This window comes from Sparus aurata, chromosome 3 (assembly GCF_900880675.1).
Source record: "Sparus aurata chromosome 3, fSpaAur1.1, whole genome shotgun sequence".
Lineage (NCBI taxonomy): Eukaryota > Metazoa > Chordata > Actinopteri > Spariformes > Sparidae > Sparus > Sparus aurata.
Genome location: NC_044189.1, coordinates 11,945,814 through 11,972,580, shown reverse-complemented (window position 1 = coordinate 11,972,580; position 26,767 = coordinate 11,945,814). Strand labels below are relative to the sequence as shown.

The following is a 26,767-nucleotide window of genomic DNA, read 5'->3' as shown; positions in this document are numbered from 1 at the left end:
TAACTGTCCTTTACCCGGGGGCCTTTATTGCACATTGCTCTACCTCATTTCCTGTCCTTTCACCAGTCTTTAATAAATTCTCAAGAAATACAGATGGGTGTGGAGTCTCATTCCCAGATAGTCAAATACTGACACTGTGGTTTGACATTGGACCCGATGAAAAAGAGTGAATATCAGCACACACACACCTTTTGTCCAGACTCAAGTTTAGCACCTTTTACAAAGCCTTTTCAAGGTCGATCGATTGTGCCATTTTTTCCTTTCTCGTCGTCATTCTCAAAGTTACATAGGCGGAATGGGAGGTAAAATGTGTAAAAATGAGGAATTCACTCTTTTTCATTGGAAATACATTTTTGGGAGGATTTGATCCCCTGTACAACTAAAGAAATATAACAAAAAAATTGTCATATGTTACCTTTGACCCATTTATAGGTATCTATCTACCTATCTTTCTCACAGAAGAAATGTACTGTTTCTTTAAAATGCTCCAAAAAACCTCTCTAAAATATGTATATTGTATAATATATGTATATGAAGAAAACAAAGAAGTGAGAACAGGAGGAAAAAATATAATATATCTCTTTTTATTGTACACACAGTCCAAAATGTACTTAAATTTTCTGTCAAAAATTTGGGGAAAACGTACAAAGTGCTGCACCGCATTTCAAATATCACCAGCAGCTCGATAAACCACCTACGTTTAATAGCATCCTTACCTGTATTATCCGGAATAGAAATTTCATAAGTGACGTGTTTACAATCGTAATAACACCGTCACAATTTCATTAGGAGATTATAATCAACATTCATAACATTAACGGCCAGGTGAGAAAGGTGGAATGCTTCCAGAGCTAATGATTCTCTTCATAGGAATTTTCCGGTCGGTGCGTGCACAGGCAAGCATATGAAATACTTCTTAAATCATTACAGCAGCAGCATATAAACAAAACACATGCAGAGACAACAAGTTAAAAAAAACAAAGACATGAAGCGGATTTTTTTAAGGCATCTGAGTGAAAACATGCACACGGATCAAGCTTAGCAATATATTAAACCACATCAAAAATATGGTAGTCAAAGTAGAAAAATGTTAGACGGAGAGGATTAATCTCTGAGGACACAGTGCTACTGTACGTACATCAGCCCAGACGCCAGAACGAAATGTTGGCAGTTGAAGTTTCCGTAAACCAAAGATACTTCCAAACCTGTACTTGTTTTATTCATCAGGAGGTGGTACGTGCCACGGCTGGATATTTTTAAAGAGACCACGGGACGATTTCCAGAAGCGTTTGCGGTGACGCAAATTTTTTTTTTTCTAAGCCAAAATGAGATGTTTTCCAAACCCTAACCAAGTGGTTTAAACCCAGTGCCTAAACCTAACAAGAGCAAAACTACAACAGTGTTGCAAAGAGGAAAAATTTAAACTAGAAACTAAAGATGGCTGCAGCATAAAGAGATGTAAAGTTTGAACTCATCTGTTGTTTATCTGAAACCTGCTTTGCCCAACATTCATTCCGCCGACTGGGTTGCGTGTATTTGATTGTCTTGAGAATGCACAGCTAATACAGTGTATAAAATGTAGGCTCAGTTTCGACGGCCCGTCATCATCACATTCAAAAGGTAAAAAAAAACACACAAAAAAAACGAACAACACATCACTTTCAATACGTGGAGAAACATTTGCAGCTAATATCAACACTGACAGAAGTAACTTGTCATGCGTAAGGAAACACAGATATAAGACTGGAACATGAAGAAAAAAATTGGTCGCACCTTATTTCAGAGTACACTAATAACACGTAGTAAGACGTACTTTTGGTCAAATCAGGAAGAAAGGGAAGAAGAAAACACTTTAAACCTCTAGGAAAGTTTCATAAGATGAAACAAGGAGGAGGTGAAGAGGGTCTTTGTTTTATTTTATAGTTTCATTTGGACCCTGTACTCAAGTAAAACTAAAACATCGTCCTCTGAGCTCTGTGTTTTGTCTAACCCTTATTAATATATATTATTAACACTTATTAGTGTACTCTAAAATAAAAATGGGACCAAAAAATATGCTAGTTATTTTGGTTTAAAAGCAATTTTCAAGTCTACTGTATGACCTCTGATCTGAAACCATGCCACAGTAATGTGCTACCACAGTAGTGTACAGTAACTATAGTCGACACAAAGAAGAGATGGCAGAGATCCTCTCTGAAAACAAGATTCAAGCTGAAATACGTGAGAAACATCGTGTCATTTTTCTCTTCAGCATAAAGAGACAGAGGATCTCAAGGCAGACAAAACACGACAATACTGAAGCAATCGTCATCGCGGCTGAAGGCTCCGAAAAATGCAATCTAATTTATCCTGACGCCCCATCTCCGGTGGACTGCCGTGCTAAAAATAAAACCAGAAGCAACTGCAAGGCAAATCTGTAGTGCATGGCAACCGAGTTCTTCAGAGTCCTTGATGCCCTGAGTACCTTTTCTCTGACTTGCAAATCTTTTTTTAGGTCTCTTCGTTCACGCAGCCGTCTTCCCTTCAGCAGTTGGTGGTCTGCAGGTGGCCCTCGTTCAGGATGGAGGTGATGTTGCTGGTGTCATAGAAGCTGTCCTCATCCTCGGAGCTCAAAGCGGAGGAGCCCAGAGCTACGCGATGTGTCTGCTGTGATTTCCGCCTGAGATGAAGCAAAACAGCAGAAAATCCAGAAAATATTGACTCAACTCTTCTACTTTCATACATTGCAGCACAGTGAACACAGGCATGTGTCCTGCTAGTTACTATACACTGCCACCTAGTGTTAAGAGGACACATAGTACTGATACTGGTCACTTGACAAATTTTGGTTTTTGTGACTTAAAATGATCTAAACTCAACAAGAATTCATGCAGTTTGGACTCACTTAAGCTCGGTCTCCAGGGCTGTCACTTTGGCGTGCAGCGCCTCCTGGAGCTCCTGCTGCTCCTCCAGGTCCCTGAGAACCTTCCTGCGGACTCCCTCCAAGCGCTCCACCTCCCCCTCGCTCTCGTCCACCTGTCGTTTCAAGGCCTTCACGCGCAGGGACAGCTGGGGATGAAGACAGGGAGAGGCAGGGGGTTAGAGGGGAACAGAGGAGGTCACAGGTGAAGACGTGGGGGGGGGGAAGGAGTAAGACGGGCGGAGGGGTTTTGTAGGGGAGCAGCTACGTACAAAAAGGCTAAGGGGGCAGAAAGATGATAGGGAGGGGGGGGGGGGGGTTTAGGGAGAGTTCTGGTGACCGAGTGAGGTTGGGTCAGGAGGAGCACAAATGAGATTAGTCTCTTGTAAAAGGAGCAATTAAGCTCTGCTTGAAGTGTGCTAATGATTAAACAGCATGCATGTGTCAAACAGAATCGATCAATAACTCTTACGGCAAAATCAAAATTGTGTTAAACTGGTTAATCAGTACAAACGAGTCAGGAAAAAGTCAGGAAAGTTCAGAAAGCGCCAGGAAAAGTTAATTTTACCTGTCTGGAATTAAAAAGATATTTTGGAAAATACACTCAATTAGCCTTCTGGACAATAGTTACGTGAGAGGATTGATAGCTGTCTGTAGGCTTAATGTAAAACTAGTAGCACCACTTAGCTTAGCTTAGCATAAAGACTGAAAAAACAAAGGGAAAACAGCTAGCCTGGTACCTTTAAAGCCCACTAATTGACAAGTTATATCTTTTCATTTCAGGTGTTAAGTCATAAGCTTCTTAGGTGCAAGGCTAGCTGTTTCCCCTTGGTCTCAGTCTTTATGCTAAGCTAAGCTAACCTGCTTCTAGAGGCATCTTGAAATGTTCCTTTTCTGATTATAGCTCAACCCTCATTTCTTTTAAAAACAACACATCTCTAACAACTTTTACTGCAGCACTGAACAAACTCTGTTTTTTGAAAATAAAAGGATCAAGTGTCGACAGGATAAATGTAAAGTAATATTCAACAGACACACAAGAAGCAAGAAACGATCACTAATGACAATTTTGCGTGCTCGTCCTGATATGTACCTGATCTCTCTGCTCGACGTGCTGGCTTCTCTCCTGGTCTAACGTGGCGTTCAGTTCCTTCAGTTTTCTCTCCATTCGTCGCTGTGAAGCCTGGATGCTGCTCTTCTCTCTGTGTGGAGAAATTATTCTGAATTCACACGGAATACTGTAACAACACTGCTTCCCAACTGCTTTTTCCTCCCAAAGCTGCTGTCGAGATGTTTTTTTAATGGATGGTTGAGTGCTGGGTCATTTGCTGTTACGTGTATCAGGGATTGACCGATTGTCGGATCCAGTATTCAGCACCATGATCAGAATCACAATTTTTGAGTAAACTGTGCTTTGGTACATTCAACCACTGGTTAGTTTGAAGGTAACCATGTCAATGAAGCCCGTGTCTTTAACCAAAACTTCTTATGAACACACTCACAACGTGTAACGGTGCACCTATAGGGCTGCATAATAACAGCTATAAGCACTTGCGATTATTCATAAATAATAATATTTCGGCTTAATTACACTGATGTCTAGAATGCATCGTAAACACAAGAATAATAGCTTATACCAGAGGAGTAATCCATTCATTGTACAGTTGTGTTTATACTAGTGAAAGTAATACATTTAACAGTGTTAATGCTGTTCTTGCATTCACTTAATGTTCCCTGCTTTGATCTTTAAAGCACCAAAAGGCCACTTACAGTGACTTATAATAACATTATTATGAATTCTAAAAGTGATCATACTGGGTTATCAATGATTATAATGTGAGAATTTTGATACACTATAAAAAAAAGGGACTAGCAATTATGAAGTATCAATACTTGATGTCATTATAGAATGTGATTATGTTATATTATAGACACGTTTTAAAGCATTATAACTATGTCCATAATGTGCTATAAATTAATCGTAGACATAAGCTTCATCGAAAGTGTTATCATCATTATAACTGGATATGTATGGAGGCTCCAAATATCAGTTATCGTTCTCCTTGACTCCAAATAACCAGTATCTTCTGTACATCAGTCACTAATGTACACACACAGAAGTTGGCAGGATGGTTCTATTTGTTATATGTAAAATCATGATGAGGGCCGCTTCACTGAAATGAAACCGTTGCGTGAATTAACCATGAGTGTGAGAGCTGACTTTTGTTACTTGGACTCAGTGAAATACACCCTGAAGAGTGAGACTCCACACTAAGAGAGACACGGGTCCCTTTTTGGAGCTGTTGATGGGATGTGTTCAGTCAGACCTTTCTTCACTGCGCAGTCTCTCCTCCAACTCTTGAATTTTGCTTTCCAGCAGGCTGATTCCCGCCGTGGGCCGAGTCTGTCCCTCCATGTCTGCCATACGAGACTTCAGCTCCTTCATCTGGGAAAGGACGGGGGGACAGTGAGGTGAATAAACTGCTGCTGTGGCAAAAAATAAAAAGCTCCCCTAGGTTTGTGATGGTTATGGCACTGATTGATCAACCAGTACCTGTCTCTCGAGGGCGCTCTTGTCCATTTCCAGGTCGTGTCTGGCCGAACGCTCCTGCATCAGCTCCGACCGAAGCTGGTCCACCTGAGCGGGGGAAGAGAGAGACGATGTCAGAGAACCTGTTATCAGATCAGGTGGAAACGCCTCCTGCTTATTTGCATGTGTATTCAAATGTTTTTTTCTGTCGCACCTGATCTCGGCTACGTGTGACACGGTCGTTCAGGAGCTCCGCGCTGCTCCTCTCCTCGTCCAGTTCGATCTCCAGTGTCTTTATTTTATCCTGACAGAGAAACAGATTCACATAGGCTATTTCTTTTTTCTTTTAAAGCTTATCTGCCTAAACTCAAAGCTACTTGATACCCCTGACCATTTCTTGATCCCCTTAAACTCCATTTGCTGACACCGTAGCCCCTAATTTAGTCCCACCCAACTTTAGATCCCCAAGCTCGTGACCTGTGACCCCGCAGGCTCACCTCCAGGCCCCTGATCTCCCTGGTGCGGTCAGTGTGGGTGCTCTTCTCCGTCTCCAGTTCGCTCTCCAAGTGTTTGAAGCGGTTGTTGAGGAGGTCTCTCTCCAGCTGGGCGCTGTCTCTCTCCTCGCTGCACACCAGCAGCTCCTTCTTCAGACGGGAAACCTGGAAAAACAAGATGGAGGGCACCATTGAGCACGATTCAACGTCTGCCAATTTTCATCCAATCTCCTATTTGGTTTTTTTCAATCCCTCAAAAACAGGATGCTCGTCACCAGCTTGTAGTGTAAATTATATGCAGGACTTGAGTTATTTTAGATTTGCAGATAGGAGATGAATGGGTGCCAGAAGTTTGTTTAATAGAATAAATCTTTCAGGCAGTTTCTCCGTTCTTTTTCAAATTCAACTTTTTCCTTTTCTTTTCTGTTTTCCCCCCTCACCTCCTCCTGCTGGGCCTTGAGGTTGCTCTGGGCCCTCTGCAGCTCGGCCAGCCTGTCCTTGCTGTTGCGCTGGGCCTCCTGCAGGTCCTTCCTCGAGCGGTCCCTGTAGTCGTCCAGCTGAGTTTGCAGGGCGGCCACCGACTGACGGGAATCTCCCATCATCACCTCCATCTGACAGAGAGAGGAGACGAGGCGGTGAATGACTCTCGACATGTCAGGGACCTTTCCCGTTATTTCCACCTCAATCTCTCACACACACACGCACATACCTCTTTGTTAATCTTCTCGAGGGCTCTGTCCAGCAGCCTCTTCTGCTCCTCCAGGTCACTCTTGCCCCTCCTCAGCACCTCCCTCTCCAGGTCTCTCTCCTCCAGCCGCCGGGTCAGCTCTTCCCTCTCTTTGGTCAGGCGGGTGGCTCCTCTCTTTGCCTCCTCCAGCTGAGACTTCAGGGAACGGTTCTCGTCCTCCAGAGCCTCCACTGCCTCCTCAGCCTCCGAGCTCCGGTGCGTGCTGGAGTGAAGCCTCGTCTGGGAGAAAGCAGAAAAAAAAAACAATATTTACCACGCAGCAGAAGAGTTTGTATTTTACCAGCATTTTTTTTACTCTGTATTGTTATATGTTTGGCAAGTAAAACAGGGAGAGCGGTACGTAATAAATGGCTTCCATAGAGAGTTAAACTGCATACAAACTTCAGCCCAAAATCTAACTCCTGCATCCTCAGCATATGCTGATTTGTGTTGGCTTAACGCCTACACCGATTTGTGTATGCCTGCGCTCGTCACATGATCATTTCACATCAAAGTTAACAAGATTATGGCACTTAAAACAGCTGTAACACGTCGCGGCTCCGACACACAGTGAGCACAATGCACATCTTATGCAGATTCCTCTCGGAGGGATTATTTTCTGAGCTTTAATGTTTGAGTTTCTCCTTGGATCTAATTTACCTCACGTCTCTCAGGCGAAAAATAGAGTCTGTGTGGGAGGCCGTTGCTTTTGTTCTCGTACAGTATGTCTGTTTAGATTATTTTGCAATGCGTGTGTGTGTCTGTGCAGCTGCGAGTCTTTTTTTGCGCACGTTACCATGCGGGCCAGCCTCTCTCTGAGGCGAGTGTTTGCCTCCTGCAGCTCCAGGTTGGTGCCGTCCACAACAGTCTTTCCCGATGACTGCGGAGAGTAGAGGATGAAGAGAGGAAACATGCAGAATTTATTGACAGTGATGCAAGATTATAAACTCTGGAACTTTACTTCAAAACGATGACGTTCATCTAAATTAATGCTCTAATCCCCTAAAGTAGATTTTTTCGGGTTCATCATTTTATTTTATTCAAACTAGCCGTGAAGCATAAATTATGCTAATGTTTGACACGGTGACATAGTGTGATGTCACAAAGTCACATAATTAATGAAGGGACTACTGATGGGGCGTTTCAGGAGCGGTGTTTTCTGCTTTCAAGACATTTTACAAGAACATGACTAACCAATGAAGGAAAGGAAAAAAATGAAAAAGCACAACAGTCTCCTTTAAATCCCTTTTCAAATGTGCATGAGGTGATTGTTCTATTTTCTAAAAGCTGTCACTTCTTTCGCTAGAGTCACCTCCTTTGCCTTGTCGAGCGCCTTCTCCAGCTCAGCCTTGTCTTTCTGCTGCTGCTCCTTCAACCTGCTGATCTCAGACAGAAGCTCGGCCTCTTTCTCCCCGCTCGCTTTCTTCAGGGCTTGAAGTGCCTCCCTCTTCTCGTCTAACTCGCTCTTTTGTTTGTCCAGATTGGTGCGAGCGCGCCTCAGATCATCATGGCAACGCCGAAGCTCCTAGGGATAAGCAATCAAAGATGAATAATGTTTGTGTGGCGAGGGGGAATGTGGCTGAGGTGGCTGAACAATGCGTTGGCAATACTTTGTGCGCATTTGTGCGGGAAAAATGAATCAACCCAGCCGCTCTGACGGATTAGAAGATACAGATATGTTAGACTGAAGAGGTGAGCGCCTGTGTTTCGCCCACACAGTGAGCATAATCTCCGCTCCTCCTCGTGACTGACATTAGAATTACCTCTGCCGAAGAATGGTCACCGTCAGGCGCAGGCGTTTGTTTCTTCTTGACGAGCAGAGAATCCTGAGCGTCCTTCAGCTTGCCTTCAAATTCTTCCTTTTCCAAACGGGTTTTGAGCAACCTGCAGGAATGAAAGAAAGTAGATGCTAAAGAGCACACGGTGGTAACAGAGGCTTTGTAAACTACACACTGCACACATGTGCACACACCGAAGACAGCAGTGACAAACGACACACAAAGCACAAGAGTAAAACTACTGCTACTTTCTTCAAAATCAGTTGTGTTTATTGGCAATTAAAGGACACGTTCACCCAAAAATTACATCCCAATGTCGATGGAAAGTCAGGTGCAGTTTTGTAGTCTGAGAAAAATTTCTAGAGCTTCACAGCAAACAGCCTCACCTAAACAAGTAAAGAAGATGGGGACTTGTTTTAAAATGTAAAAAGAACAACCGAAAAATGTTAATAAAATGGCTCCGTACAGTTTATCAGGCTGCAATCCAAGCCTCCAGAAGTCCCAAATTGATCAGCAATAGACGTTTTTTACACCCTCCATGTGTAGCTGAACTCACCTCAAACGGGGTACATGCTAACCCTGTTAGCTTAGCCGTTTAAATAACGGCCTCTGATGTCAACGCACACTTGAGTTACGCTGGACGAGCAGTATAGAGACATTTTTTTCTCTTTTTTTTGTGTTTTGAAACAAACCCCAATCTACTTCAGGTGTTCAGGAGAACGCTGTTAATGCTGTGAAGCTCCAGAAATGTTTTGTAGACAACGAAACTTCCATCGACATGGAGGTGAGTAGAAAATGACAGAATTTTCACTTTTGGGCGAACTTATCCTTTAAATCAGGAAGTGATTTTCGAAAACAATCAAACAATGATTGATCACTATAATCTCCTTGAGACAAAATCAAAAATTTCTCATTGCTGACTCGCTTGGAGGATCGACATGATTGGGTTTATAATCAGCGGGTTGCTGTTAGTGAAAGCTTCATCGATCTGATGATCAAAAAACAGTCGACATCAGATCCAAAATCCACTCCGACATTTGAGATTCTCAAAGTGAATTTCAAAGAAAAAATACCTCAAGTTCAGATTTTCTGATTTGAGAAAAAGACTAAAAAAACTACTCAAACCAAACACAGTGAGACTGATTTTCTCTCTCACATTCGGCCGCTGACGTGCTTCCCGCTCCTGCCAAATGGAAAAGTCAAGCGAAAGAGTGCATGCATTAAAAATAACTCGGGAGAAATGAGCCAGAATCTTCAGTATAGCCACTTAAAGTATGTATTAACAGATTGTCAGTGAGTCTTTGGAAGTCTTTTGAAAAGATTCGCCTGACTGTAAAAAAATATCAAATCCGACGTGGTGCGTTTGATGCCTGGCTGAGGCTGCCGTGTGTTACGACTGCCAGTTTAAAGACAATAGAGAGCGGCTGAGATTATGTGACACAGTCGTCTTTCTGATGATGCGTTTGTCTTTTTATGGATCTAAAGTGATGCTGCGGCTCCATAATCAGTTTAGTTCAGTGCGAGAGCTGAGAAACACACACATCTATCTGAAGTTTTAAGAATTACCACATATTCGTGGTCTTTGAATGTTACTTCAGGCTTATACAGTCCAGTCGGTTGTAATTACTCTGAACTTAGACTCTGGAAATAAACATTCCAAGCTCAAAACTGATCCAAAAGTTTTCCTGCTTTTACGCTGACTGAACAGGGTCACAGATGTCACTTCGTACGTGTCAAAATAAGGCACATGATTACACAAACATTGGACTTATAGACACTAACTCCTGCGTGGTGTCGCGCAGCTCCTGCGCCGTGGCGTCCAGTTGCATCTTCCACTGCTCCCCCTGATCCCTGCAGCTCTCCAGCTCTTCCCCCAGGGTCAGGATGGAGGCGTTCACCCTCTCCCTCTCCTCCTCTATCTGGTCCTGGGACTGAAAGGTGGCCACGAACAAACACACACACACACACACACACACAGAATAAGTTACATAACAAGTCGAGGGAGTGGGTGTATGACACAGAGCCTCACACACCCAAAACAGACTTTTCTTTTAGTTCTTCATGTTCAGCACAAGGGAACAGAAGAACAGAGATTCCTTTTTCGTGTTATGCCTTCATCAGCGTGTCTTCAACGCCGGGTAAAAAAAAAGAAAAGAAAAGAAAACCCCACTTCTACATAAAAAATAACGCCAGAAAATATCAGACGAGACGGAGCTACTTTAATCCTCCTCACGCCAAATAAATCACCGCATCAAAAAGGCTGCTGCCAACCTGTCTGCTTATTTCCCTGCTCTCGGGCTTGCATGCTACTTCTTTTTCCCTGACACTGCTGTTACAGTTTCCCCCCCAAAAAATTCAAAACGCATAATGATCTATTCCTGCATCTACGTACACGCCTCAAATTTCCTCTACACCACAGCCTACAAAAATAGTCCACTGGCGGAAACAGAAGCTCCGAGATAAAAAATTGGCTGGAAAACTTTCTGCGTCGCAATCACACGAGGCGAAAATTTTCTTCTTCTAACTCTGCTCCCTAAGCTCAGCCCGACCTTAGGATACCCTGACTGAGTGTTCGAACACTGACACATAATGACAGCGCCAAACCTGAACGCGGAATCAAAGCGCTATTTAATATCGCATGCAGGACACACAAAGTGCCTGACAGGTATAACCTGACTGTGCTCCTGCCTCACCTGTATAAAGAGAACAAAAATGATCCGAATGTCTTTGTCTAAATCTGTCCTGTGATCAGAAACTGAGGGATAACGTTGAGACTGTTGCATCGCAGGTTTTGCTGTAACCGTGAAAGAGGTTTTAAATCCTCTCTGGTTTATTTTATCCTGTCGTCTGCTGGCTCTTCACTGGGAAAAGAACCGAGTTGGTTTAATTGAAAACATTTAAATTCATCTGCTGCCCTTAAGACTGCGGTGAACTGAAGTTCAGCTGAATAATTAGTCCAGAGTCTCCTCTGAGTTTTTTGTGAAGCCGAGTAAAGTGAACTTGAGAAATTGTGTTCAACAGCCTTAAAGGGAAAATTTGACCTAAAAAATGAAAAATTCAGTCGGTATCTACACACCCTCACGCCTGTGGAAAGTCGAGGGAAGCGTCGCAAATCCACAAAACATTTCTGGAGCTTGCAGCATTCTCATAAACAACTGAAGCCCTCAGACACCCTGTCAAGCACACGTACCCACTTTGTGAATACCATCTTTTCAAATCAATTTGTGATCTTTGGACTTCCGGAGACTAGGATTACACTTGACAAACTGCATGGAGCCATTTCAATTCTATTTTTGCATTGTTTTTGTATGTTTTAAAACATGTCCCCATCTACGTCAGTTGTTCAGGAGAAAGCTGCAACTCTGTTTCACTCTGAAGCTCCAGAAATGTTTTGTGGACCACCAGACTTCACCTGACTCTCAATCTGCAGCAGAGTAGATAATGACCGAATTTACATCTTTGTGTGAACTTGTCCTTTAAAGTGACCCAGCAAGTTTCCAGCGTAACATTGTCTTCAGACTGACGAAAAGATCTCAGGTCTCAGTGCATGCTGGGAAGTCTTCTGATATGTGATCTTACCATAATGACCTCATTTCAAGTAGCAAGACTTCAAGTTAGAAGAACTCATGTTTAGAAATTCTGAAGTGGTCTGAGAATAAAAACTACACACTCAAAGTTTAATCAACTTCAAAATAAATAAAACGCGTGTGATAGGTAAGTTAATTCAGTGTACAGACTTATTCTCGTTGGCTCAGTGACATCAGAGTAACTACACCAACATATTTCTGTTTAACTGGATCAGTTACTTCCTCTGAGATCAGAACATCTCTTTCAGGGCTCCTCCGGTCAAAAACACACTCATCCTTCATCAAAGCAACAGCACAGGTTGCTCGTAAGAGCTCACATCAAACAAACCTAAAGGATTCTATAGTGTTGCGTTTTTTTTCACTTCCACTAATCAATATTCTCGTAGTGTTCGACGTCGGAAGAGGCCGTTTTCAAAGTCTCTTGGATCTTCTTTGTCTCGTCTGCACAGCTTCTGTTGCTTTAATCTTTGTCTTCAGCTGTTTTTTAATCACGTCTGCTAATGAGCTGAGCCTGAACTCTCAATGAATCCAAAAAATCACTCTAGATTTGTGCCCAATGAGCTCACAGTGAAATCCAGTTCTATCACAAGAGCTTCGACACCGTCTAGTTTTTTGTGACCGAATGCTAAAGATTGTGCTCCACCTGTGTGACCTGCTCCATGGTTTGCCTCAGGTTCTCCATGTCCTGGCTGTACTGCTCCCTCAGGGCCTCCATCTCCCTGTCATGGCACTCCACCTCCTCCTTCAGCGCCCCCTTCAAGGCCGTCAGCTCCCGCTCCCGCTGGTGCAGAATCTCCTCCTGGCGCTGTCGGAGCATGGCGGCCTCGGCCAGGTCGGCCTGCAGACTCATCACATCCTGCAGAAAGAGAGGAAAAAACGACAGTTGAGAGTAAGCGTGAGAGTGTGTACATTTTTACGTGTGTGTGTGTGTGTGTGTAAGCACCGTCTGCAGTGAGTCTGAGTGAGGTGAGTTCTCTGAAACTCTCCTCAGCTCCTCCTGAAGCTCAGCCAGCTGATCTTCATGCAGGCGCAGACGAGACTCGGACAGCTCTCTGGACATACGCTCCTCCGCCAGTCTGCACGCACACACACACACACACACACACACACAGAAAGACACATTATTAATATTGCAATGCCAGACTCATTAACAGGCTCATCAGTCAAGCAGTAGTGAAATGATCCTTTTCACAACTACAGGAAATGTTAAATGCACGCGTGGTGCATGCAAAACACACACACCCACACACACACGTCCTTACTCATCATGGGCCTGCTGCAGGTCTTTCTTGCAGCGGTTGAGTTGCTCCCGAAGCTCCTCGAGGTTCCCCTTCTTGAAGACCCCATCAGATCCTCCCCTCTGTTCAAAACACGAACACACACATACACATTGAATGTGTATACACACATTGCTCACAAACATTGAGAGAATGTGGGAGAGATGGGGGGGGGGCAGAGAGAGAACACAAAGACGTAGGGGGGACTGGAAACTTTGCAACGGAGCGTCAGCGTCGACCTTGCAAATACATAATGCACTCTGTATCGTCGAAAAACTTTTAAAAGGAAAAGAAGAACCCCGCCTTTGGATTCCTTGCCCTAGTTTCTGACAGTCTAAAAATCTTGGGGAGGAAGAGGCCCTGCCAGTGCGCTCAGACATCGTCAAACAGACAACCTCCCCCCCACAACCTTAACAACTCTTTCTGACAGGCTGCAGGCGAGCAGAGTCGGAGCAACGTCGCCCACACTGCTCCGCCGTTCGTCAAGCCTCCCTCTTGCTGAAAAGGAAGAACGGTACGAGAGCAGCCTCTGCCCATGAAACCTCTCTTATCCTCCTACATACTCATTACAGGGACGCACGCACAGAGACAGAAGAGAGAGACAAAGCCTGGATCACGGACGGTTGCGCTCCTCGGGGGACCTCGCAGTGCCGTTACTTATCAGCGATGGATTACGAAGATGTATTTTGCACACAGATTTGTTTCATTTTCTCCTCGCTCCCTGCAGGACAGTTTGTAGATAATCTCGCACTGGGACGTTTTCAACTCCTCGCTGATAATTAACAGAAGATAACATAACAGGGAATATCTACACACACTCGAAAGTGGATTGCATCAGCTTTATCGTTGTGTGTATTCACCACCCACACTAACAGAGACCCTCCTGCCCTGCTGAATGCATTAGTAGTCTGCATAACTACAAGAGGATGGTGTGATTACATAATGCAAAGGAGACTCAGTTAAAACCTGATCTAAAATAATTGCTCCTCCGCTCTTGATAGCCTCTAGTCAAGTGGTTCCAAACACTGGGGTCAGGAACCACCCAAGGGATCACCAGATAAATCTGACGAGGTCAAGAGATGCTTAAAAGAATAGCGAAGCAGGAAAAAAGCTATAATTTGCAGGCTCTTCCTCTCAACTTTCTACTTTTTTTTTTTTTGTGAAGTGTTGAATAATTTTACCGCACCAGGGCCCTGAAAAGTGTAGACTTGCAAAGTGAGAGGAGAAGCTGGTTTCCCAAAGTGTTTTTTTGCGATGTTTTATTCTCGATTTCAAACTAATCTATCATTGACATCCTCACTGCAACTTCACATAGAAACCCAACACTCCCCCGGATAATATAACGGGAGATGAGTTAAATTATGGCCATAAATTGGAGCCGTCTTGACTTTGTCTCTGAGAAAATCAATTTTTTGTCCATCAGTTAAGTGTGGAATACTCCAATACCCATGAGCTTCAGCTGCGGTATCTAGCTTGTAAAATCAGTAAGCATTAAGGTTAGCTGCACCTTTTATGCAATTTTTAAGCCTGGCGATTGGTTGTTTCCTGCCAAAGAGCAACTTGGGAAGTTGGAGTTCAGGTGAGCTCAGTGATGACTTTTTATCACCCCTCCTATTTATCAACCTGACTGCAGCAGCGATCTGAGGAGGTGGCCGCTGTCGGGTGTTTAATGTTCTGTGATGTTGATTACTGAATGGAGCTGACCATTAGATAACAACCATAAAAATCCATCTGATGTGACCCAGGCACACATGTTCACAGACGAGGTGATGTTTTAAAGTTCGATGCGTGTTGTGTTTAGTCTTGTTCGCCGCCACATGACCTTACTTTGAGAAAAACTTGTGGATTTCTCCGGGTTTGAACACTTTTGGAAACATCTGGGATTATGTAAGCGAACAAATGTCCAGTGGTTTTAGACATGTTTATGCAGAATTCTTGCACACTATATCTTTAACATTTTAAGCTTGATGATTATTTCTTGCTGAGATGCACCCTGGGAGTCGTATCGAACTTATTCCCTTTAATCTTCATGTGCCCCCAGCAGTTAAACTTTCACATTTTTAACCAAACAAATATATATTTTCTAACACAACTTTTGATCCTTTCTTAATATGATTCAATTAGATATTCATGCTGATTCCAACTGTGAGTCAGATTATAGTGTTTACGGAAAAAACTAAATGAGTCTTTTATTTATGGAAGCAAAAACAGCTCCTTCTACATGATCGATTCAAATAAACAAACCTGAGAAGGAATTATGGCGCCTAGGCTGAAATGATCATAACCTGTAAACATGCGAGACCTGATCGAAGACACACGCATGCGTCGCTATCCCGGACTAGCGTAACCCAACACACCAGCATCCAATCCTCAATTAACCAGGGGAACAGGCGGGGTGTCGGAGCGTTAACTCCATCGCTCTCCCACTGACACACATTAACTGGTAACACCGCATTAAACCAGTCAAAACACACCACAGGCACTTAGAGGGAGCCTCAGACATTAGCGGTGCCCAGGGAATGTGAGCCCTGCTGTACAGTACACTCGTGAGTCGATACGCCTCGAGATGCAAATAACTCTCTCTGAAATCAAAGACTGTGTGCATGTATTGGCAGATTAGTCCGGACATTTGTTGCATCACAGACGCCCCAAAACACTTTTTGGAGGCCATTTATAACACACACACACACTCATCTGATCCCGCTCTGATCTTACATTTTGGCTTCATTCAGACAAAAGCCAATGGTTTGGTTTAGAGGCAGAGCTGGGAAAATAAATAGCCTCGAGCTAAAAAACACAGTAAACCCCTTCATCCCGCAGTTAGATGTCGGCTGCGGATATTTCAGTCGTTGTTATCATGGCTTCAGAAGAGCCTCAGATGACTGCTCGAAAGAGAAAACCCGCCACTAAATCTACCAAAGTGCTCTGCATGGTTAGGTTTTTTCGACAACGAAAAAACCCCTCCAAGAGGGATATGTCTCTCCCTGCGAGCCAACCCCCGGCTGGTGCAGGGTTCCAGTCCGACTCAATTATTGATGGCTCTCAATGACTGCGTCCTCAGCACACAGTGAGCCCTCGACAGCTTTCCCCTGCAGGTGCATCGTTGCCAAGAGACAAGGCGGCCAAATGATTCGCAGGCAGCCATGGTCACAAGTACATAACAAGGGATCATACATAATCAAGTGCATGTAATATAAGAGGCTGAGCACACAAAGGAATAACTCCTGAATGTAGATTTATGCAAAAGGATGCAAATTTTACAGGACGTTGTGCGCTCGTGCTCATAAAAACCCTCGGCAATCAGTTTTAATAAGGTGTCACAGGGGCACAAAGGAGCAAAGACGGCACCAAAATTGACAGAGGAGCGCTCAGCATGCTGCTTAATTTTCGCATTTTTTGGCCTGCCAAAAGAGGATCCTTGGAGACAAAAGTGAATGAAATAGGAAACTTCATATTCTGTGAAAAGAATCCTGCTGCCAACCATCTGTTAGCTCCATCACAAGAACTGCTCTGCTGAGAGGAAGACGCTCATCCCAGACACGACTGCTTTCAAACTATCTGTTTGATCAACGTGCTGAAACTGCACACCACAAAAAGCTAATTGGATTATGTGCTGTTTTTCATTTATGTCATGCCTTTGTGTTACATAGTGTATGTAGACATTCCTTTCTACAAAACAAGACAAGCAAACTAATTATGAAGTCAGTATTTTTAAAGCATACACACTAGTTTCACCACAATCATAATAATAATAATAATAATAATAATGATAATTTCTCTGAAGATCTGGTTTATTATTAGTATTCAGGTGTTTTTACCATCATATTCAAATTCAATACAACAGAGGCAGCCACGCTAGCCAGCTGCTAGCTTGTCTATTAGTTTAAAAACAAATTACTTTACATCTTGTGAAATATGCTTATTCATCTCCTTGCCAGCAGCTGATAAGAAGATCAACACTTCTCTCATGTCTGTACATTTAAAATGAGACTACGGCCAGTTGGTTAGCTTAGCTTAGCACAAGACTGCTAACAGGTGTGTGTCAGTACAGTTGTAATACCTTTGATCACAGTCAAGCTAGCTGTTTCCAGTCGTTATGCTAAACTAGGCTAACAGGTCGCTGGCTGTAACTCAAATATTGAGAAAGCCTGCTGATTTTAAGGTCTGATGTTTTAATGAATTCTATCTGTTAACTGCCTCGAGACTTTGCTCTGTGAAATACATATTTCTCATAATGTTGAACAATTCCTTTAAAGGGTAACTAGACCACTGTTACACATTATGTGTGTAGTACTACTGCATATTTAAAAAATATGTATAAAAAAAAAGCAGTATAAAGCCTTTTGTGGCTCCATAGGAAGCTGCATGTAGTCTGATAATTTGGCTCCACTGATGTCACCTATTGGCTATGTTGCATTGTGGGTAATGTAGGCACCAGGTTTTGAACTAAGAAGAATTAAAAAAAAGGTGATATCTCAATTCCTGCTGTATAGATTTTGATCATTTGGTCTTAAACTGAGTGCAACAGTGTTGTGTTATGTTATAAATATACAAAAACTTTCTTGTTTGATGTAAAAATAAGTCATAATTATTGTATGTGGTGGTGGTCAAAAAAACGATCGTCGTACCTTGCTCGTTGTCTCGTAGACGAGGTTGACCTTTCTGTTGAGAGATCCGTCACTCTCACTGGTGCTGATCAGGAAACAGTGGACAGAGGATCAGAAAAGGAAAATAAACACACATGCACACATACACAGTTACAATGACTCTGGTAACTCATTATATCAGTTTATTTACCCATCTTTAAGGATGTTGAAAATGGCTTGTTTAACTTGAGCTTCCTCCCCATTGATGACGCCCGAGCTTTGACTCCTCGGCAGGATCTCCTATAAATAGATAGAAGACAAAGTGAGACACAAACAAAGAGACAATTAAGTACCTGCAAATAACTTCACAATCGCTGCTACTTACAGGCTTTTTTGCCACAGCTGGACTGGTGTCCTTGGTAACAAACTTCCCTTGTGACTTAAAGCTCGGCTTGGGGGCCTCGAGCGCTGTCACCTTGGAAACTGATGCAGGGCTCCTTCCCAGGCTGCCGCTCGCTGGGGCAGATGACGTCAACAGGTTGGAGGAGGCAGACAGAGGCATAGCGTAGGGATTTAGAGTCGGCGAGCTGGGAGCGGGAGGGGAAACCTCGGGCTGAACATCTTTTCTGGCATCAAGACTTCTGGACCTCCTGCGCTCGTCAAACCTGAGGCGCTGTCTCGCCCCGGAGCGGCCCCTCGCCTGCGGAGCGCTGCCCGGCGTGCCGCTGTTGAACTTACTGATGAGCTTGTTGATGGGAGCCAGGGAGTTGGTGTCGATTGCTGGGATGGGCTCGCCATCAGTTGATGCTGGAGGTTTTGACTCTGAAGGGGTGTCTTTACTCTGAGTTTTCCCACTGTATCTCCCCAAAGATGCGGTGAAACCAGGGCCAGGTGGCTTGGCCCCTCGCGGTACCACACCGTTTACTTTGACAGGTTTCAGCCCCGCTTCATTATACTCCTCATTACTATTCCAGTCTTTGTTTTTTTCTGCTTTGCTGGCTTTGGGTTGGGGTTCAGCCTTCGGCCTCTCTGCCTTTCTGTCTCCCCCCTCCTCCTCTCCCTGTGTTCCAGCTTGACCGTCCCCCGGGGGTCTTTTCAGGGGGCTCCCAAAAATCTCCCCATCCTCATCCTCTGCTGCAGAAACAGGAGAGTGTGCTGTACTTGCAGCAGCGCTGTAAGGGTTTGTGATTTCTGCTGGTTCGTTATTAAGTTTTGGGAGGCTGTTGCAAGGTGAAGGTGGCCCTGAGCTGGGGGTGGGAGTGTTTAGCTGGACTCCATAAGAGTCACCCTTCTCGCCATCTTTCAGGACCACATATGGCTGCCCAGAGATCCCCTGAACCCGCACTGCCACCCCGTACTTATTGGTCGGAGGAGTTGCATTGTTGTTTCCTTTGGTTTTGTCGGGATAACCTCCGCCCGTGTCATGGAGGTCCTTTATGAAGCGGATCTGAACGCCGTAATCCACAAGAGGCTTCCGGTCAGTGGAGAGAGTGCTCATGTTGACTTCCTGGTTTCTGTGCATGCAGCCTGGGAGGACAGGGAGGGGAAAGAGCAGAAATGCAAATTTAGGTGAGTTTGAACAAGCTGTAAAAGCAACAAGATCACTGAACATGAAAATCGAGGTGCAGAGACTCTTAAATTTTATCGATTTCACAGTAGAGATTTGCAGAGGAATTCATTCTTAAACCATTTGTTTTATTATTCCCTCAGATGTCTCCTGTCGCTCCTCCTTCCTACAGTTTGAGGCTTTTGTGTAAATTTCCCACTTCTTCACAGGGCAACTTACTCTGACTCAGCTCGTGTATCAGATTACTGGAGCAGACATCTTCTCCGGCCACTCTACAGGTTGAATTCCTTCTCTACAAGAATGAATTGTATTCATGTCATGTCAAATATGCCACCGGGGGCACTAAGAACCCCTTTGTACAAGAGGAGGCCTACTTTTTCCTGAGGGTCGGAGTGCTCAGAGGACAGAGAAAACAGAGAGAAGGAGTGTGAGTGGGTGTGTTTAGGGCGCACAAACACACCAACGTCATCAATGTGCATTAGTAAACCTTATTTTGACTCATTCGCTGAGTTTTTGGTATGTTGTATGTTTTCAAAAAGCTTGAAAACAGAGAGAGGGCGAGAGAAAATCGAAATGTCTATTTAACATTGAAACTGGGAAAACAGAAGAACAACGACTTACAGTTCTGTATGTGTGGAGTGACAGGAGTGGATCGGCTATATTTACACTACGAGAGGCCACAGGAGCAAAAGAAACTGATACTGTTTGAACATTTCACTGGCAAACACTAAAACAACTTGTTTAACATTGTGTTAAAGGAGAATTACGCTAATTCTACACATGAACACACCTCACACACACACACACACACACACACACACACACACACACACATGATATTCTGGGTCTTTCTATTCATTCCTGTATTAAAAAGGCGTGCCACATGGTTCCATACTAGGACCACCGCTGTTTTCGATATATGTAAATAATCTCTGTGATAATTTATCAAAAGCTGCTTTCTATTTTGACTTGTTTTTATTTGTGTATGTGTTTTTAATTGACAGGGACAGTGTTCAGCCTCTTAGCTGTACCCAAGTTAGCTTTAAGCTAATTTATATATGTATACCCTGCTGGGCAGGAGACAGAAACAATATCTCTGTTAAGAAAAGAAACATTACAGTGTAAACAGCTACAAGACAATACACAATGTCTATACAACATCAGCAACCTCAACAACAACAACAACAACAACAAGATCTCAAAACAAGACGCTACACTTTGTATCTTGTTTGTATCTTATTAGTTGGTGCACTAACACATAATGTAGATGATTGCAAAGGGGAATAAAACTGCTAATATAATGTTTTTCCTTCACGTTTTTCTAAATAACAAGTCATTTTTAAAAATAAACTGCTATATTTCCGGTACTAAGGCACGACTGATGAAAATGTTAAGCTGCACTTGAGAGATTTTTGGGGGCATGTGCGTCCAAAGTGGTCGCACCCTGGAGCCCTGATTAGGTTTCTTTTTTTAGAAACAAATCCTGACCCCTCCCTTCAGGCAAGGAAACACTTAATTCTGACCACCTTTTATATCATTATTGGATTAAGGTGATGTGCTCTTTATGAATGCACATGACCAGTGTGGTGCAGTGAAGGTGGACACTGTCTACCATCGGCTCTATGTTTTATTACAGTCTGTGGAGATCTGTGTACTTTGTAATCATCGTACAGATGAGTAAAAAAAATAGTAAAAAAAAAAATGTATATGGCCTGTGCTGTCACCATATTAAAAAGATGTTGATCCCCACAGTTAGATCAGAATTGGGCAAAAAAGCTTTGAATATTCTGCCCCTTGTTCCTGGAATAATGTGCAGAAGGAACTGACACTGTCAGAGTTGATGAGTTGCTGTTCCCCTGATCTTGTATTGCCCTTTAGCTTGATACTCTGTTCACTCACGTGTAACGTGCTGACAGCTGCATGTGTCTGCTTGTTTTGTGTTTACAGTTGTAACAATATGTATACTGCCCTCTTGCTCAGGTCACTTTCAAATTAGACATTTTAATCTCAATAAGGCTTTTACCTAAATAAAGGTATTTATATACAAAGGTCAGTTTTCTCGTCATGAGGAGAAGTATTCAGTCTATGGCGAAAGGTTTTGAAAGACGTGAGCATTTTAACAGACAACAAGGGTCAGAAGAGAATGATGCTGGTTGTTGAAGGATGGGAAATGTGGGATTCAGCATGTTTAGAAATTGGATTGGATCAGGATATTGTGGCATCTGTTGCTTTAAAGATGCCATATGTAAGAATTTGCCACCTATCGGGGGGCAGCGTATCGCAAGAGTTACCGCTAACTGCCACATACTGTAGCTGTGGTTAGCTGGTTAGCCCAGGTAGCTGTATAGCCAGCAGGAGCTTGGAGCCCCAGGGAGTGTTGGTGCTTGCATCACCAGCATGGGACAGAGCTAGCTGGTTAGCATGCTAACGTCAATAGATATCTCGTTTTTTTCTATTGACAATTTATTTAATTTTTGAATGTTTTCAACCCAAACCCTTTCATATTGCACCTTTAACTTTAATTATTATTTCATTAAACGTTATTAAGACTCTGGAGTACCTCTTTAAATTACACTGAATCTTTATGTATAGTATTAGTTTGTATCTGCAACTAAAAATCAGTTTCTGTATTGATTAGTCTGAACATTCTTTTCTTTTCAGCACAGAAAACGACCACTGTGGTCCATCATTGCTCAAGACGATGCGTTCACCTTGTTTTTTTTTTGTTTGTTTTTTTAATCTACCTACCAGCCCAAAACCCAGATTTATTCAATATGTGAGAGAAAACCACCCAGACCTCACACTTGAGAAGCCTGCAGATTACTTCTCAATTTAAACAACTCAGGCAGCTGCGATATTAGCAGCATAACCTCGGCACGTCCACCTTATGTGCCCTGAAAACGAGCCTGGCGATGAACACTATGAGAAGGTGAATACTCCTCCTATTGTCCCAGCTCTGTGGAGCATTAAACATAGGGGGCTATGTCAGGAATGGGCCCCCCCCCCCCCCCTCGCTTTCTCTCCCTTCTTTCTGCCTTTGCCAGAGTCTCCCCAGTCACCGGACTTCAGAGTAGAGTCACTCAGGCGTGGACTGTTTACTTTGAGCTGTGCGGGAACACACACACACACACACCAGCTCGAGTGTATATGCACAAACAATGACAAGCACACAAACCAGACTTTTCCCCCATCTGGTAGCAGGTAGTCCATCTTATAAGCATCACCAAGCATTGTGTCTCTATAAGTGGCAGGAGAGAATTAAGTAAAGTGGAATCCTGTTAGTCACATGACAGCGTTTTTCTTGTTTTTAAGCGCTGTTAAAGCTGCTTTACAAGAGCTCACCACCGTCCTTCAACCCCAGTCAGCACCTACAGATGTGTCGCCCACAGGAATTAAAATGTAACCGACTCCGACTGGCCGCTGGTTACAGTGTAACACGAAAGGACCTCGGCTGGCAACAAGGTCAAATTGGTGAATCAAAGTGGGCCTTTGTCTTTTCCTTATAAAAAAAAAACATTCTTAGGATTCCAGACGCTCCCTTCACAAACGGCGTCGCGCGTGGTTTGCATTTGTATTAATAAGGACAGATTAAGAGGAAAACATCGAGAAGTAGGGCAGCGTCAACTGTAAAGCCCTACACATGCGGAAAACTGTCCACACAGGCAGTAAATAAAAATAAAAAAATAAAAAGTGAGGAGACTAATTAAAAGACGACAAACTGGAGACTGAAAGTACAAAGCCGAATTAATTCGCGACAAACAGGCGGACCGTGTTGCACGCATCAAAAGGATGATCTGATTCTAAAAAAGGGCTTCTCTTCTTTTCGAAAAACGATGATGTGACGGTCTGTTTCTAAAGGGTTGTCAAGGTGCTGCAGATCACCGGTCACCCAGAAAAACCCAGGTGTACATTTCAACAAAGGGCTCAGTTGTTGTTGTCGTGCACGTTCAGCACTGCTCGGTGACAACTGGTTCGTCTCCTGTCTCTCGTCACAAGGACTGGCTGTGTCAACAGAGACAGGAATGTCACCAAACGGGCCGATCTGCCACCACTCTTCCCTTTCTCCTCACCCAGCAGGCGCTGCCGCTCCTCCTCCTCCGTTTCCTGCCACGCATCTGATCTTCAACCCTTCTCCCACAGTTTCGATTGATCTCGGGTATCCGAACAATGAGATGAGCTACTTTCACACTCGGGTTGGGTTGTTTGGTTGAAAGCAGTGTCACCGGAAAAGATCCGCTGACTGATGTGATAAGCATGAATAGATTCTTGACGACTGATGTAATTGTTTAATTGTTTTCTGCTGGTTTTTGCCTCTAAACAAGTAGGAATTTTTTCCTGCTTCGCTCTGTTTTATATGCATGGTAATTGATTATCTTTGGGGTTCTGGATCAGAAGACGTCATCTTGAGCTCAGGGAAACTGCAATGCACAGCTTTTTCACTGTTTTCTGACATTTCAAAGCCTATTGATCGTAGGGTGGGAATGGCATGAGAATTTCACGGCGCGATAACCATTTAACATTATTCTGTCTGTGTTCTTGGGCGTATTCTTTTTACATGTCTTTTATGTCTTGTTTACGAATTTTAAAGGCCTATCTAGGGACAGGCATTTTTATTATTATCACTAGATACAATGAGCCTTAAAGGAATGACAACAGAAGGAACTTTTTGAAGGAAGTCTTTGTTACAGCGTTACTAAATATTCTGTCCTGACTGACATGAAACTTGATATGTGCATAAATATTTTAGTAGCACTAATATTGTAGAACTCAATACAAAAGGTAAGCAGACGGCACAATAACTGTAAATTGTAAAAACCGCAGTATACCTTAAAAGCGGCTTATCGCTGCAGCTGTAATTGATAAAACCACTTGCGACCTTCATGAAAGCAACATTTGTAAATACTAATTTGTCGCATATATGTACACAATCATATGATGTTATGAGTCCGATGTTAAATGCAATTAACTGTTTGGCTAATATAAGTTACACCAGGTGTAACTTTTGACATGTGAGACAAAAAAAGCCTTGTTTAACAATGTTTGATCGTTTTAAGGTTATCTGCAAAATGTCTCCGTCCCCCTGTAGCAGAGCGAGTCTAGACTGCCTGACTCACTGATCCCTTCTCTGACTGAGGTTCACACAAGTTAGAATCCAAAACACTGAACATCAGAGAAACAGAAGAGTCAGTTCACTAGACACATAAATATGAAATGAACCTGGCACATCCCAGAAAAAAAAAAAAAAAATCAACAAATCACCTCCTGTTTTTAAGTTTTTCCATTTAATTTGCCTGGAATAAATAATTCACCTACACAGTTTTGAATGAACACATCCGCATACGACTCTGTCATTACAGTATAATACTGAGCCCTATTTGAAACCAAAAACGTGTCATTTCAGCGCTTAACATATGTTTTTGAGTATACTGCACCACTGAATGCACACGTCCTGTCACTGAACACTGCTGAATTCATTTTCTTTATGTAACTGCTGTTTTCTTTGCTGCCATCTTTGCGAAAGAGATTTTTGTATCTCGATGGGAACATTCCCCGTTTAATGAAAGTTAAAGGTGCACTGTGCACTAAACAAACTACATAAACAAACTCTCTTTGTTTGTCACAACGGAATAGACTGATCAAACAAAAAGGTACCAACATATACATATTCACTTATATCTTATCATAGGTGCTTTATATGTGGCGGACCCTGCCACCTGGGGACCTTATTCTCCTCTGAGAACAGCTTGTTCATTCAGTTATGGAAAATATGAATATTTCTGAGTTTGTATTTCTTCTGTAAACACTACATAGTGCCCCTTTAAATAGAAATCCAACAGCACATTTTCGACCTGCACCCAAACTGCTGTTGATATCATTCTAGTTATTTCAGGCTGTTGTGTTCGGGGATGTTGTTGTTGTGTGCGCAGGGTCTCCTGTGTAAAATAGGAACAACGCCGTGGTAACACCAGTCCCCTCATTAAAAGCACATGTTTACCTAAACACCTCAGAGTGAGCTCCGAGTTTTGGACCCCGGAGCGCACGTTGTAGGTCAGGCACTATTTCTGGAGCAATTTATCTCGATAGTAAGTAAGAAAGGATCAAGGGGAGAGATGTAACCTGTCGGGCTGCACGGAGCCCGGGCTGTGAGCTTCACTGAGAAATTAAATAAAATCGCTTTCAGATTCACCTCAACATGTCAGATACAGAAGCTGTGACAGCAGGATGCCCCCGTCACGCCCCTCCCCTCCCCTGTGCACCTGCCCCGCTCCTGGATTAATTTCGTCACACCCACCTATCCGGTCAGCCAGTATCGGTGCGCGCGCGCGAGTCGAAACCAACCACCGGCGTGTGTACTCGAGCCTCCGGGACCACGAGCTGAGCACACCTGCCTCCCCGCATCCTATTTGAAGCCCTTTACTTTACTATAATAACCCTCTCATATCCTCTTTACGCAGCGCCGTCAGATCCAATTATAGGCGGGCAGCGGACACACTGAGCTGTGCGCGAACAACAAAAGGCTCCCTCCTCCTCCTCCTCCTTTCCTCCTCTCCTCTCCTCTCTTGATGGGCTTTTTTTCGGTCATTATCGCGAGCAGGAAAAGAGCCCAGCGTGCCAAATCTAACCTGAAAGCCACAGGTGTCCATCTCTGCTTATCCAAATGGTGTTTTAAAAACCCGGTCCTCTCAGCACTGCGGGGGCTCACAGTACGGCTCTCTGCACTTTTTCCACACACAAGTACATGTACACGATCAGCTGTGGAGACACTTGCTCTACCGCACCTGTGAGGATGAATCCAGGACTGTTGTGTTCCTCCCTCCTCGGTCAGCTCCGTCCCGTGTCTGCAGCGGCAACAGCAGCAGCAGCAGCAGCGGCTCTGTACAGTGCTGGTGGGATGAGGAAGATGTAACTCAATGAACTGAGGACATCGGGAACATTTCTCACTCCCCCTTCCGCGACCAGTGCAACCTGTTGCCAGCGCATCGGATAGTCGTCCTCGTCCCGCCTCAGGAGCGACCCCATTGGTGGAGGAGGCTCTCCGAGAGGGCGGGGCCTGCTGCGAGGGCTCAGTTTCATCCGCGAGCACACGGGAGAATAACACAAGGGGGTGTGTGCGCGCGCACGCGTGTGTGTGTGTGTGTGACCCATTTCCACAGAGCTGTGATGGGAAAGTACACTGCTGCTGGGACATTTTAGTGTTTCACTTGATTGTTTTTTATCTGTCACATGGTATTTTGTTTTTTATAAATATGTTTGGTCCCTAAAAATAACATTTTACTTTTATTATTTTAAATTGCGTATCTCTCAGTCAATGTTGGCATGGC

At 43.6% G+C, this 26,767-nt stretch overlaps 1 protein-coding gene across 2 annotated transcripts; it reads right to left on the bottom strand.

Moving 5' to 3' along the window:
- Positions 1-568: 568 nt before the first annotated feature.
- Positions 569-26,444, bottom strand: cgnb (cingulin b). Of its 2 annotated transcripts, XM_030412708.1 has the most exons (21): positions 26,225-26,444; positions 18,264-19,405; positions 18,090-18,178; positions 17,921-17,984; positions 13,278-13,375; positions 12,959-13,091; positions 12,659-12,871; positions 10,211-10,359; positions 9,585-9,611; positions 8,414-8,534; positions 7,963-8,175; positions 7,447-7,530; positions 6,633-6,890; positions 6,364-6,534; positions 5,927-6,088; positions 5,644-5,733; positions 5,454-5,537; positions 5,227-5,345; positions 3,993-4,101; positions 2,885-3,048; positions 569-2,659 (listed from the first exon to the last, which is right to left on the bottom strand). In XM_030412708.1, exons 2-21 carry the CDS (start codon positions 19,398-19,400, stop codon positions 2,524-2,526), a joined length of 3,621 nt encoding a protein of 1,206 aa, XP_030268568.1. In that variant the 5' UTR covers positions 19,401-19,405; positions 26,225-26,444; the 3' UTR covers positions 569-2,523. The 2 variants fall into 2 exon arrangements, with proteins under 2 accessions (XP_030268568.1, XP_030268569.1); XM_030412709.1 differs by lacking the exon at positions 9,585-9,611.
- Between the last annotated feature and the right edge of the window lie 323 nt (positions 26,445-26,767).